The sequence below is a fragment of the Palaemon carinicauda genome, chromosome 37, assembly GCF_036898095.1.
Source record: "Palaemon carinicauda isolate YSFRI2023 chromosome 37, ASM3689809v2, whole genome shotgun sequence".
NCBI lineage: Eukaryota > Metazoa > Arthropoda > Malacostraca > Decapoda > Palaemonidae > Palaemon > Palaemon carinicauda.
In genome coordinates this window covers 16,106,332-16,122,336 of record NC_090761.1, presented here as the reverse complement: position 1 = coordinate 16,122,336, position 16,005 = coordinate 16,106,332, and the positions used below count along the sequence as shown (strand labels likewise).

Here is a 16,005-nt window from a genome sequence, read left to right as displayed (position 1 = left end):
CCCAGTGGGAAAACTGGGTTTTTGCATGGTGAAACACCAAAAAATAAAATTCTCTGCTGGCTCCTGTGGATCTAACAAGCAGCACATACCCCACAAGCAGTAATGGACTATGCATACTCAGTTATCCGCCATCAGCCTCCCAAAAGTAAACAGTAAAACTAGACAAAGACAGTGCAATCACTAAGCTACAACCGTAGATGAAAAAGCAGGATGCTATCCCAGGGCCCCAACAAGGAAAAATAGCCAAATGAAGAAAGGAAGTAAATTATATGAGAAGTATTGAATAAAGCATATAAAATATCCTAAGTTCAGTAACATTAAAATAGATCTGTATAGGTAGTAGGTTGGCCTGGGCACCAGCCACCCGTTGAGATACTACCGTGAGAGAGTTATGAGGCCTTTAGACTGGCCAGACAGTACTATATTGGATCCTTCTCTCTGGTTACGGTTCATTTCCCCTTTTCCTACACACACACACACACACGCTGAATAGTCTGGCCTATTTATTACATATTCTCCACTGTCCTCTCATACACCTTACAACATTTAGATTAGCAAACAATTCTTCTAAATCCAAGGGGTTAACTACTGCAGTCTAATTGTTCAGTGGCTACTTTCCTCTTGGTAGGGTAGAAGACTCTTTAGCTATGGTAAGCAGCTCTTTTAGGAGAAGGACACTCCAAAATTAAACCATTGTTCTCTAGTCTTGGGTAGTGCTTTAGCCTCTGTACCATGGTCTTTCACTCTCTTGGGTTAGAGTTCTCTTACTTGAGGGTACACTCGGTCACATTGTCTTATTTCTCTTCCTCTTGTTAAAGTTTTTAGTTTTTATAGGAGATATTTAATTTAATGTTCCTATTCTTGAAATATTTTATTTTTCCTTATGTTTCCTTTCCTCATTGGGCTATTTTCCCTGTTGGAGCCCCTGGACTTATAGGATCCTGCTTTTCCAAATAGGGTTGTAGCCTTGCAAGTAATAATAATATAAACTATGATGAGAGACTTATGTCACCTTGTTCAACATAAAAACATTCACTGCAAGTTTAACTTCTGAAGTTTCACAATTCAAGTACCTAATCAGGAAGATCATTTCACAATCTGGTCACAGCTGGAATAAAACTTCTAAAATAGTTTAGTATTGAGCCTTATGATGGAGAAGGCAAGATTGCTTGAATAAACTGCGTACCTATTACTAAATACTTTAAGGTACAATCTGGGGAGATCGGAATGCAAAGGAGGGTTAGAATTATGTAAAATCTCATGCAATATAATAAAGAATTAACTGAATGATAGTACCAGAGATTAATATCCAGATCAGGAATAAGAAATTTAATGGACTATATAATTTTTGTTCAACAAATTAAAATGAGAGTTGGCAGCTGCAGATCAGACTAGAGAACAATTCTAGAAAAGAGGTAAAGTGAAAGGATTAAAAATTTTCTTTAGAGTGGATTGGACACCGGAAATTTCAAAAGGCTTTGTCAACTTTCTACATTTTTATGCAATTGAAAAAGAACAGGCAGTGTTTATCAAAATTAAATTTGCAATCAAGAACCACACCTAAAATTTTAGTTATATGTAGTTAAGTTAACATCAGTACAGAGATATACTGTAGATTTTGAGCCTGTCTTTGACTACTTACAGTCATACTTAGAATTTTGTTTGGGTTCAACTTCATACCATAAGTTTTCGATGAAGAGTTTCTCTTCATTTGATTATGCATAATATGATGTTTGAGGTACTAAATTTATTAAACTGGTGGAATCTCATCTCTGCAACTTCATTTGTAATAAGGTCTTTCGTCTACATGGGCCATGAAGTTTAGGATTTAACATTCTAGAATCAAACTGTTTTTGTATATCCTGCATTTTTTTCTAAGTACTCAAATTATACTGTGTTGAGTAATACTGGTCGTATGCATACATGAAAAATCTTGAGTTTCCTGAAGGGATACTTATATCTTTTTCAATATTTCAAGTCTCCATTTCACTTAGGTTGTTTCTGGTTTTTCTTACTGGCCTCTCAGCTTTTGCTTCTCAAGTCCAGTGTTTTCTTGATAATGTTTTATATCTTGTAAGAATTGCTCTAGAAAATCTCTTCAATTATGTATATTTTGGAATCATGAGCACTTCTTGTGACATCATCTGTAATATTTGATGCACAATATCCAATGCACCGTTATAAATCTTCTTTCCTGCCTTTCCGGTTTCCACTACAGATTCTTCATCCCTCTTCTACACATTCTAACTTTTCATCATTAAAAAGCATTTCTAACCTTAAAAAGGTCAATTATTTGGACAAAAAATAAAAGTGTACAAAATAAGCAATTAAAGTAAGAAAGTAATTAGAATATTGCCTTTCCCCTACCATTGGACATAATGGTTGTAGTAGGAGAGCAAGATCTTGTCTATAGACAGTAGAATCATATAATGAACCCAAGGATAGTCATGTGCTCAGGAAGGCTGTGGGAGTCTGCTTTTCGTTGACCTTCTCTAACTTTCATAATCTGGAGCTCTCTCTAACTATAAGACCATATCAGAAATGTTTACCATTTTGGACACAAGTCACCATTATATAGAGTTGTCAGGGTGTTAAGTAGAAAACTGTTACCATATCCAAGGCTGTGGTAGCTTGGTGGAAATGGACACTTGTAAGTTTAAGCTATGAATTGAAGTTTTATTATTAAATGCAACCTTGTTGTTCTTGTGAGGGAGCAAGAGTTGGGTTGAGAGAAGGCTTAGGCACTTCATGCATGTTCAGTGTAAAGGATATTAATCTCTCCGTTGTCTCTGATACTCCAGAGCAACTAAATCTAAGTGGGAGACAAGTCCCCGTAAAAGGAAAAAAAAATCTTATAGACCTTCAGGGGATTGGAGACGTTGAATCAATTAGATTGCTTTTTAAGCTATGGATTTCAATAATGCCTTCTTCGATTTTATTTCATCCAGTATTGAAGAAGGACTTGTCATTTATGTTTTTTTGTAGTTTTTATGTCTCAAAATTAAGACGAGAACACTTGTGAATATGCTAAACCCCCATCAACATTGTACATACATACACATACATATACCAAGGCAAAATTGGGGTAGCCGACATCAACAAATGAAATAAAAACAAAAAAAGGGCACCTCTACTCTACGTTCCTCCCAACCTAACAAAGGACTCAACTGAGTTCAGCTGGTACTGCTAGGGTGCCATAGCCCACCCTCCCCCGTTATCCACCACAGATGAAGATTCATAATGCTGAATCCCCTACTGCTGCTACCTCCGCGGTCATCTAAGGCACTGTTTCTCAACCTTTTTCTGGTGGTGGCCCCCTTCAATTCAGTGCAAGTTGTTGTGGCCCCTCCATGCCAACAATGAGTTCTTACCCCCCCCCCCCACACACACACACACCCGCCTTCCGTCCATCACCTTAATACGCCTAGGGAAGGTATATTAATGGTTCTAGTTTGAGTAGTACCATGTACTCAAAACACTAATTTCAGGCATGAATCAAATACCAATATTAATTGGAAAAATATTTTATTTGAACACTTATCTATTTACAAAAGGAATAAAAAAACAAGGACTACATGTAGGTACAATTGGCTTTATCTTGAAAGATTTCAGTGGGATCCCTGTGACTGATGCAAGGCTGCCTCAATAACAAATAAAGTGAATAGATAAATAAAATTCATGACAAGCATGTGTGTGTGTACTGAGTGTACAAGAAAGAGACTGTGTATGTAAGTTTAAATGTATGTTTGTACACTGTATGTAAGTATAAATGTATGTTTGTATGTACATACGTATGTGGATATAAAGTTATCTTTCACAAACCTCTTTGGTAGAACTTAAATCAAGTCTCTTCCTCGCAAGTCTATGTTAAACTGAAAGACGGATCTATTATTGAAGAAGAAACAATATAACGATTATATTATAACCCATATACCGTTGCTGTTAAAATTGTTTATAAACATCTTAATGGTTGTCGTTCGGAAGTTTACCAGTCAGCATAATCTTTGATAGTTCAGTCTTTTACCACTCTGCCTGCTAGAGAGAGAGAGAGAGAGAGAGAGAGAGAGAGAGAGAGAGAGAGAGAGAGAGAGAGAGAGAGAGTGAGAGTGTGTGTGTGTGTGTGTGTGTGTGTGTGTGTTTTTTAATGGTTTTTGTCAAGGGTCATAGTTCAGCCTTTTACCACTCTGCCAGCTAGAGAGAGAGAGAGAGAGTGAAGAGATTATTGAATATTTCACTGTCTGCAAAAATTACCTGGTATATTGAATTGAATGATGTTCAAACTAAACTCAAGCATATTAATGATTTATTTCAAAATATTACACATTTATATATTTTGTGGGTCCTAAATTTTCTGTGGGCCCCCGCCCCCCATTTTTTAAATTTTGCCTTGTGGCCCCTGAAAAAATCTCATGGCCTCCAAGGGGGCCATATGGCCCACGTTGAGAAATACTGAATTCTAAGGCATCGGAGGCAGCAGCAGGGCCTACCGGAACTGCGTCACAATCGCTCGCCATTCATTCCTATATCTAGCACGGTCTCTTGCCCTTCTCACATCTATCCTCCTATCACCCAGAGCTTCCTTCACTCCATCCATCCACCCAAACCTTGGCCTTCCTCTTGTACTTCTCTCAACTCTTGCATTCATCACCTTCTTTAGCAGACAGCCATTTTCTATTCTCTCAACATGGCCAAACCACCTCAACACATTCATATCCACTCTAGCTGCTAACTCATTTCATACACCCGTTCTCACTCTACTCATTTCTTACACCCGTTCTCACTCTCACCACTTCGTTCCTAACCCTATCTACTCGAGATACACCAGCTATACTCCTTAGACACTTCATCTCAAATACATTCAATTTCTGTCTCTCCGTCACTTTCATTCCCCACAACTCCGATCCATACATCACAGTTGGTACAATCACTTTCTCATATAGAACTCTCTTTACATTCATGCCCAACCCTCTATTTTTTACTACTCCCTTAACTCCCCCCAACACTTTGCAACCTTCATTCACTCTCTGACGTACATCTGCTTCCACTCCACCATTTGCTGCAACAACAGACCCCAAGTACTTAAACTGATCCACCTCCTCAAGTAACTCTTCATTCAACATGACATTCAACCTTGCACCACCTTCCCTTCTCGTACATCTCATAACCTTACTCTTACCCACATTTACTCTCACCCACATTTACTCTCAACTTCCTTCTCTCACACACGCTTCCAAATTCTGTCACTAATCGGCCAAGCTTCTCTTCTGTGTCTGCAACCAGTACAGTATAATTCGCAAACAACAACTGATTTACCTCCCATTCATGGTCATTCTCGTCTACCAGTTTTAATCTTCGTCCAAGCACTCGAGCACTCACCTCTCTCACCACTCCATCAATATACAAGTTAAACAACCATGGCGACATCACACATCCCTGTCTCAGCCCCACTCTCACCGGAAACCAATCACTCACTTCATTTCCTATCCTAACACATGCTTTACTACCTTTGTAGAAACTTTTCACCGCTTGCAACAACCTTCCACCAACTCCATATAACCTCATCACATTCCACATTGCTTCCCTATCAACTCTATCATATGCTTTCTCCAGATCCATAAACGCAACATACACCTCCTTACCTTTTGCTAAATATTTCTCGCATATCTGCCTAACTGTAAAAATCTGATTCATACAACCCCTACCTCTTCTAAAACCACCCTGTATTTCTAAGATTGCATTCTCTGTTTTATCCTTGATCCTATTAATCATTACTCTACCATACACTTTTCCAACTACGCTTAACAAACTAATACCTCTTGAATTACAACACTCGTGCACATCTCCCTTACCCTTATATAGTGGTACAATACATGCACAAACCCAATCTACTGTTACCATTGACAACACAAACACATATTAAACAATCTCACCAACCATTCAAGTACAGTCACACCCCCTTCCTTCAACATCTCAGCTCTCACACCATCCATACCAGATGCTTTTCATACTCTCGTTTCATCTAGTGCTCTCCTCACTTCATCTATTGTAATCTATCTCTCATTCTCATCTCCCATCAATGGCACCTCAACACCTGCAACAGCAATTATATCTGCCTCCCTATTATCCTCAACATTCAGTAAACTTTCAAAATATTCAAAATATCAACATTGTAAGCCCATTGTATTACATGGTGAATACTGTAAATTGGAAGGATGGATAAGTTTCAACTTGGACTAGTATGAGAGATACAAGATAGGAAGAGTTAAAAAGTTCTTGCATCTTCTTACCTGGTCCCAGGAAATTAAAAAACTAACTGTGAAAGAAACTGTGGAGATCCTTCAGTGGATATTTGGCATTACTAGAGAAATTTGTCCCTTGAGAGATGTGCAGAAATGAGAATCTTTAGACTCCAACTGAGTTGGAGGGAATCGAGCAGTTGTGCAACACGTGTGCCCTAAACAATTTTAGATTTTATCTTTAAGCAGTTGAATGAAGGGAACATTATTTGTAAGCATCTTTAGATCAGGTGGTTGTATCATTTGGTTTTTGTTCCATAAGCTATAGATAAGTTTGACTTTGGCTACTGTAATTACAGTACAGTATCTAGTTTCATCACATGCTTACATTCCATATCTTACGTTGAAGGGTATTGGTCTTGATTTTATGTTAGCTGTCTTTTAAAAGAAATGAGAACAGTAACAATCGTCAATATTAATCACATACATATATACATATACCAAGACACTTCCCTCAATTTTGGGAGGTAGCCGACATCAAACAAATGAAACAAAAATGGGGACCTCTCATCTCTACATTCTGAAACCATGCTGCTTTGGTCATAGACTCCATATAAAGGACCTGTCACTTGCTATGCATTTCTGGCAAAAAATAGTGTGTTTCTACTTAATATCTCCCATTCTAATTACTTGATTAGAATGGTACTTTGACACAGCACTCTATAGACCTCCCCCTAATTTTTGATACTTTAATGCATAGCAAATCTCGTTAATTAAGGCATTTACACGTCATGATAAAGCCCAAGCCAAGTGAATTGGCTAAGTAGGTAAAGCAATTCGAATACCTACACTCTCCCGTCCCTCCCCTCACCTTCCCTCCCTTTGTCTAGACCCTCCTCTTATCCCTCAAGTAACCCCCTTTCCTAGTCTTTTTGGTGTCACTTACTCTACCTTTTCTGCAAACTGATAGAATTGATATATTAGATTTTTGTTATTATTTTTAAAATTTCATATTGTTGTATTTCGTCAGGGTGTATAAGGAGTTTATAGCCTTTAGCCTATTTATCCAACTTGATGAAACTGCCCTATGGGCTTCTTTAAAATGTTTAAAAATAATGAAACACTTTTTCAAAGACAGGATTGATAGTCTTTACCTCCTTTTAAAAGGCATGTGTGGAGTAAACAATGGCTGTAGAATACAAACAGAATTCTACTATGACACAAATAATCATTGTATTTAAAACTATGATAAAAATAATCTACGAACTACATAATTTGTTGGATTGACATATGCACACGCATATATAAGGAGTGAATTATAGGGTAAATATTAAGAATTACATATTCTGTAATATGGTTGTGTTTCTTATGCCACATTGTGTTATTGTGTGTGTCCAACAAACCTGAAGTTTCTCCTACCTGTTAAGACCCGTCCTTAGTTTATTGGAGACATAATGCAAATGCACTTCAGCATTTATGTGGGCAAATTAACATCCAAGTCATGAATGTGATGAGAAAACCTCCTCTGTAAAACAAACACTGAGACAACAAACTGATTAGCACAAACCATAGCAGATACCCAAATTATGATTATTAATAATAAAATGAGCAAATACATAGTAATATATTTGGTCAACTTATATCACACTTTACCTCTCTCGGAGGTAAAGCCCATCAATCCTGTCTTTGAGAAGCGTGTGTTTCATTATTTTTACACAGTCTAAAGAAGCCTTCATAAAGTTGGATAAATAGGCTAAAAGGCTATAAAGCCCTTATACACCCTGACGAAATACAATACCACGAAATGTTAAAAATAATTGTAAAAGTCCAACATATCAATCCTATCAGTTATTAACAAATTTAACAGGTTACAGAAAAGGTAGAGTAAGCGAGCCTGAAAGATTAAGAAAGGGGGTTACTGGAGGGATAGGAGGAGGGTTTAGACATAGGGAAGGAAGGTGAGGGGAGTGTAGGTATTCGAATTGCTTTATCTACTTAGCCGATTCACTTGGCTTGGGCTTTATTATGAGAAGAGTAAAAACCTTAATTAATGAGATTTACCAATGCAATACAGTTTAAAAAATTAGGGGGAGTACTTTAAGAGTACTGTATCAGTACCATTCTGATCAAGTAATTAGTATGGGCGATATTTAAGAAAAACATTATTTTTTTTGCCAGAAATGCATAGTAGTTCAATTAGTTCATTATGCATGTTGCATAAGATTTTTCATAACTGGCCATCCTTTACATTCAGATCTACTTGGACAATTCTATCCTGTTCTTAATACTAGGCCGGCAGTTAATTCTAATAGCCAGGTCTTCTCCATCATGAGGCTCAATACTACACAGTATTCTGGAAGTTTTATTCCAGCTGTTATTAAGTTGTGGAATGATTTTCCCAATCGGGTAGTTGAATCAGTAGAACTTCAAAAGTTCAAAGTAGGAGCAAATTTTTTTTATGTTGACCAGGCTAACATGAGTCTTTTTATTGTTTATATATGACATATGTTTTGACGCTGTTAGTGTTTTTAGAATGATATATTGTTAATTTATTCTCATCATTTATTTTTTTCCTCATTTCCTTTCCTCACTGGGCTATTTTTCCCTGTTGGAGCCCTTGGGCTTATAGCATCTTGCTCTTTCAACTAGGGTTGTAGCTTGGCTAGTAATAATAATTATAATAGTAGGTTAGCATTGGTGGAATGGTGACTTGAGGGCATATCGGCTGCTGCTTTAAAGTGTAGGTTCAGTTCCCATGGAGAGATTGTCAACCAGATAGCATTTAGGAAAGTGAATATGAGTACTGCCAAAGGAAACCTGGTGTTGCAGGAGCGAAGCAGAGCAGATGGATACCAGACTTGAAGAGGGTGATTTATGCATCTCCTCCATTCAAGCATACAGTAAGGCTTAATAGTCAATTACACAGAAACAGCAGAGAAAGAATACAACATATTTTGCTGTGTTCTTGTAGTCAAGATCTAGCTATCCTAATATGGTTAAAGGTATTGGTCAGTTTTTCCAAGAACTTTAAATCAATAGCAACAAGAATTGTTGTGAAGGGTAAACAAGGAATTTCATGGGTGTTGATGCATATCCATCTTTCTTCATCCTTGTATAGGGCATGTTAAACCTCCGAATAATGTTACTGGATGTATTATTGATTCCAATGGCTCATAAGATTGAATTTGAAAGCTTCTTGTAATGCTGCTTTGCCTTTATTTTTTATACTTGTATAGTAGAACCCTAGAATTAAAACTAAATTAGTTCTAGAAAGACATTTAAACACTGATTTGAACCCTGTTAGAATTTTCCCCTATAATAAAAATGTAAATATGATTCATCCTTTACAATTCTTAGATAAATTTTATTGTATATATAAGCATGAAATTCTTCAATACACACAAAATACTGGTAAAGATGAAATAATTGAAAATGGAACTTCATTTTACCCAAAAGGAGAGTTGGTGGCATTGGAGATGTTATTGTTTGAAAGGGACTACTCTCAAATCACCCTTCATTAAAAATGTCAGGTAACTGTCCTTCTGGTGCTCTCTCTTTTCTGCTGCTGCTGTTTTTAGAGGCACTGGAGCTGTCTCACTTAAAAAATAACCAAAGATATATGTGTTTGCACACCCCCATGTTACCTAGCAGTTATTTTTTTTCTTGTTCCTATTGTGATTCTCACTGTCCTTTTTGGTTTGACTATCACTAACCATTTTAGGTACCTTATGATAAGATAGTATAGCATAACATTAAAAATTAAGTTAAGTGATGTTTTGGAGTGTATATCCCTACTGCTAATGATAACTTACTGGCCTTGCCTATAGTTATACAGTTCTTTGAAGAACTCTTTTATAGCTGGATGCATTTAATGTGACTTTGAGTATTATGAAGTTGTTGTTGTACAATATTCTGAACTTTGTGTTGAATGTTGTTGTACAATATTCTGAACTTTGTTATTAGATGAACAAATAATAAAAAAAAAAAGTTGAAGAATATATGCAGATTATTCATGTTAGGCTGACTTTATTGATATACTATGGTTGAAATAGAATAAAAAAAAATCGTTCATACTTTGTTTTTGTAAATAATCAGTATACCAAATGTTATTACATCCCATGACAGAACATACAGGCCTATCTTTACTATTAAACAGTATTGTCATTTACAAATGGAAGTATGTAAGTTATGCATCATTATCTTCGAAAAATACTGTAAAGTCACATAGATGCACTTCGGTGGATGTAAATCTTCTATTTTCCCAGACCCAAATGACTAATGCCACCCCCCACACACAAGACTAAATCACAAACAAGTGGGGAAATTTCTTCCAACCCTTCGTCAAAAAGATAAAACAATTCTCTTTTTCCTCTTTGTTTTTAAGTGTTTTTTTTTTTATTGGCCGTCAATACTTGCACACATCCAGTGTGTTCCCATGAAAAAAGGCATGTTCTACCTCAACCTGGTGCCTTTCCTTACATCCTCATATGTTTTGTTAATAAAAAATTGTGAACATGGTGTTTTTGTAACAAGTATTTATTGTATTTAATAATCTAATACAGGTACAGTATTACTTTATCTATATAGCCACCTTCTGGAACAATTTTTGTATTTCTTCCTTTCCCCTTGTCATAACCTTTAGCTTTGAATATGTGGAAGATTTGCATTCGTGGATTTTCAATACCTTCATCACATATCGTATGAATCCACTTAGAAACATTTGATGTAAATTTGAGTCTCAGAGAATTATCAACTCGAGGTAACTTTGTTTAAAAATGAAGATCTAAAGAGCTTGGTATTATGATGCCTTCATTGGGCATTCTTTACATCATCAAGTTTCATCAATTTTGGGGGATCCATAAATTACAGTAGATATCCTATGCCTTATTTGCAAATTATTGCTACACCTCTACAATTTTGGAATAACTGATCGGTAGGATTAGACTTCTTTAAAGCTATTCAGTAATCTGTAACCTTGTCGAACTTAAGTTTATAGATATATAAGTTGCCCAACTTGAGTTAATTGAATAACAAGATGGATGTTTTTACAACAAACTTTAAATTTGATTAAAACAAAAAGTGAAACCACTTATTGAGTTTCAAATTTTAGATGTCCACTGGGTTGTAATAAATAATTGTTTTAGCTATATTTAGAGAAAAATCTATCTTCAACTAGACAAATAGAATTTTGCTATGATATATATCGTATGTACCCTAGTTAAATGCTCTGTTATACTATTCGTTATCTTGATGGAACGTAATGAATTGTGAATTATCACCGACTTCTCAGGTCAATAAGACTCCAATTAATTATCAGTTAAATAATAATGCATTATTTAAATTTTCCTACATTAGGTTAAGTTTTAATGTAGCGTATCCTTTCCTGAAACTAAAAAAATCCCAATATCATACATTTTGTACAATTAAATTTTTTCCTTCAGTTAATTCTTTTTCTCCTCTCAACAGGGGCCGTTCATTCATGCGCTCCAACTGATGCTGGGTAATAATGTGGTGTTTTAGAGTCAATAGAATATACGTCTCCATCTTTGCTGTGATTGGTCACTGGAAGATTCCAGGGGGTTGGGTTTGTAGCAGTGGCTTAGTGCAAGAGACTCTCTTCTTGCTGTGTGTCATCCCCCCTGAATTTCTTGATTATTTTTATAAAGGACCAGTGATATTGGTGCTGCACTCTAATCTCTACTGTAGACCATATAATGGTGTGCTTGCGCTGCTGCCTTCCCAGGGTAGGGAAACGATGATGATAATGACGAAGGGTGGTCCAGAGTTATTGTTATTGTATGCAGTGATCATTTTATACCCTTTGGTTTGTTTGTTTGAATCGCTGCACTTCATTCTTTGCACAAAAGTGAAACCGAGATTCAGGAGAAAAAGATTTTCTTTTGTAAATCTTATCATCCTTCTATTTTTACTTGATTATGTAAGACTGAATGCTTAGACATGAAAATAGCATCCCACTAAAGGGTTACAGGTATTTATTATCATTATTGTTATATATATTTAAATTATTTTTCTTGTTAGGTCAGGATTTTGCTTACTATTATTTTCAAAAATATTCTTTACAGATGTGTGCATTGTTAAGGAAGGTGTCATGCCTGATGAAAAGTTTAGTCTACTATTACTAAGTCTGCATACTTTCAGTCTTAAGTAAACAAGATAGCTTTTAAGGTTGGGGTGAATCACTGCATTTCCACAAATTATTTAATTGTTGTAATCTTCCTGTTTGCTTTCTTTCATTACCTTTGTATATTCTTTAAGAAGCCATTGTTGTGAAAGTGATGATGATGAAGCACACTGCTTGGTAAGGTATTACTCTTGTGTTGACTCAACCTAAAGAAATTATTTTACTCAGGCAGGACACTGGGTTTCTTTGGTTTCATTAAATTATGTTAATCATATTGCAATTTAAATTTTGTCTTTAGACAAAAAGTTTCAATTCATTATTGATTCTTTTAGCATTTGTTCTTTAGAGTTGAACATGTTTCCTTTGATAAAATAAGTTATGTGAACTATTATCCTTATTTATAAAAGATTTGAAGTGAGAAGTAGAATTTTAATAGCATTGAAGGTACCTTCTCTCCATATTTTTTAGCTCCTACAATACAAGAATGTCTGTTCAAAGTGAAACTTTATTCACAGCATATGGAGACTTTCCTTCTGCTATTCCTCGCCATTGTTGATGGGATGGTGATATGCTCTTAGCCCATCCTATTGCAGAGCTTATATTTTTGGAGCAATGGTCCAATAGAGGGATTTCATATATCATCTTGGCTTCTTGTTTCATCGCTATGCAGAATATCTGTACCTTTTGATTAATGCAGTCTCTAATAGGATGTTTGTTCCTCTTGTTTTCCCTTAAAATGGTTAGAATTACCCCAGCCATATTTTCTGTTATTCATGCGTATTGCTATATTTACTTAATTAGAAAAGAATAAAAAAAGGTTAAACTTCTTGTATGTTGTGTTTGTGACAGTAATTGCAGGTTACATCAACTAGTAATCTCTCAGTATTATTGTACATGACCATTATGGCTGGCTTTATTGTCAATTAATTCCTAGTTTTTGGTAATCACTTCGTGTATCTAACTCTTCTTCTATGACCTTGAGAAATGATTCCATTGCTCATTAGATTTCTATTTGTCTTTAAAGTGATTTGAAAAAAAAAATTAACAGTAATATATCATGTATGTAGAAATTTTGTAAATATATGACGATTACGAGGGTAAACTAAATACTGTAATGGTAGAGTTGCCGTTAATATAGTGAATTGGAGAGATGCCTTTCTCATACATTTGTTAAGATAATTTTGGAATGTGAATATTGTATACTGTATTGGAAAATTTAAATGCATGCCTTATCCTGGTCGTTTCATATTTAAGATTTCATTATGATGAAAATAAAATATGAACTTAGCTGTATTTCATAAATTAAAGAACTTATGTTATTGGCCTGATTGGTGAAATAATTATTAGGTCTTATCATAGCCATGAATTGTTTCGTGCCATTTTTATCTCTATCCATTGTTGAAAGTTAATGACGTAGATATTGGTGAAAATCAACTTGGAATGTAGTGTTTGTTAAGGTCTAAATTGTTGTTTCAATCATGCTCACTTATAAAATTTTGTTTTTCCTGTCACCAGAAGGAAGTAGCCAAAGGTAGTTGTAGCTTTATGCAGTCATCTAGACGACATGCATTGCTCATATTTTTTTTTTTTAAGTTAAATTTTTCCTCTGCCTATTTTCTTTGTCGAGTCATTTATGAATGCGCGTTAGGATTCTTCTGAATGGTATTAAAAAAAGCTGCTGGAATTTCTAAAGTAGCTTAGTTGATTGATTGGGACATAAGAAAAAGTGTATGAAAGTATAACTAGAGAACATTGCTATGACAATGATATTGCTTTAATATTTTAAATGTCATTTGTTTATTTGTTATCAGTGATGAAGAAGGCATTTCCATTATGCTAAGAATTTTTGTGATTTATGATGTTGAAAACTGACTTTTTTTTGGATGTTACTGGTGATTTTTTCAAGGGTATGCAAATAACACCTATTTACAGGAGGGCCAAATAAATTTTGTTCAATAGTAAAATGTTTTTATTTTCATAGTAATCAATAGGCTACTATTTTATAATTTAATTAATGAGGAAAATGTACTGTACAAGTATTAATGCATGAAGTACTTTGACACTGAAAATACTGTATATTTAACATATATAAAAAAAAAATTGTTTTAACCAGATCACCAAATTAACATTTAAGGCTGGCCCAGGGTTATTTTGACTTTGTTACATTCATGTATAACATGTTTTTATTTATTAAATATTCCTCACAAATGTTTTCAAAAGTGCAAGAGCCTTATTAGGCTTGGAGGTTTGGTTAATCCCATATTTTTAACCCACTAACTTTGATACAGTATATTGTAACTCTTAAAATTTAAAAATTTGATTGATTTAAAAGGATAATTCAATATTAAGTGGAAAACAAAGATGAGGGATTTTGTTTCAAATACTTGAGCAAAAGAAAAAATTTTGCACTCTGGGAATGGGCAATTTGTGTTGCTTATTACATACTATACCCATGAATTAAACACATTACAGATTTTCAATATGGAATAATATATAATTTGAAAGTGGCATTCTTTTTTAATTGAACATAATAAATTAAAACATATCTGGCTGAAATATATTTAGATTAAACTTATAACTGGGTTAAGATAATTTAGTTGATTTCAATCATTCTTGGCAAGCATTCCAGTGGCAAGCAAAGGCTAATTTACTGAATTTTCTCAGAAACCTCTCTGAACTACTAGAATTTTCAAATAATTTGCACGTTTCCTAACTATACAAACCCGAGTTCTTTTAAAGAGGAGAAAGTCACCTCCACTGACCCAGCTCGGGGCAAAACAACATCTCCTAATGCCTTCCAGACTATCTGATATACTCTCTGCCCTGGAGGCATGTGGGGAAGGGGAGGCACCTGATCACATGATGATCCAGGATTCGGCGAGTGACGAATCCTGGACTAAATTTTTCCTTCTGGCTGCTATTTCCTTGGGAGAACAGTTTGATGTAATAGGAATTCTAGAGCTTTGACCCCTGATCGTAACAAGTCTTCGAACTGTTTGAGGGCACGTTCATCTCCAAGGTTTTCTGTGACCACACCGCTCCAGACAAGAACAGGCTTGAATAGTGGACATAGCCACTACCTCCATGTTTGTCATTTCAGGCACTGAAAAGATGCAAGGGAGACAGTACCAGGTTAGCAACGTCAGCGTCAATAGGGAGTGGGCTCTGAAAAGGCCTAAGTGGACACAAAACCACCTGTGCTGAGAAAAGGAATTTTCAGCTGCTGAAGCTTGCGTGTTAAACAAATACAGTAATACCTCGACATACGAGTGTCCCAACATACAAGAAATTTGAGATACGAGGAAAGTTTCGAGCAAATTTTTGCCTCGAGATACGAGGATACGAAATGGTTCCCTATGCCCACTAGGTGGCCAAGTGTGCAAGAGGGTGCTCACAAGGACAGCATCGCTCGCTCTTTCCCGTCGGATCTCCGTTGCGTAAAGTTATCTCCGAACATCGGCCGTATTGTTTGCATTTTTTACGTGTTTTTTGCGTTAATCAGTACAGAATTAAATGAATAAGCAATGTGTCCAAAGCAAGCAAGTGCAAACAAGGGTAGTAAAAAGAAAAAGCATATGATGACAATAGAGATAAGCATGAGAATGGTGTACGAGTGACTGAGCTGGC

At 35.6% G+C, this 16,005-nt stretch overlaps 1 protein-coding gene across 2 annotated transcripts in view; it reads left to right on the top strand.

Annotated features, from left to right (window-relative positions):
• The window catches only part of Arpc2 (Actin-related protein 2/3 complex, subunit 2), a 71,028-nt gene extending 56,686 nt beyond the window's left edge, over nt 1-14,342 (top strand). Inside the window, exon 8 of one of the 2 annotated variants that reach the window (XM_068360769.1) lies at nt 11,703-14,342. In XM_068360769.1, the coding sequence (XP_068216870.1) occupies nt 11,703-11,730 (28 nt within the window). In that variant the 3' untranslated portion in view covers nt 11,731-14,342. Of the gene's footprint in view, nt 1-9,692; nt 9,769-11,702 lie in introns of those variants that run through there. The other variant, XM_068360768.1, reaches the window with a different exon arrangement.
• Nucleotides 14,343-16,005: the final 1,663 nt, after the last annotated feature.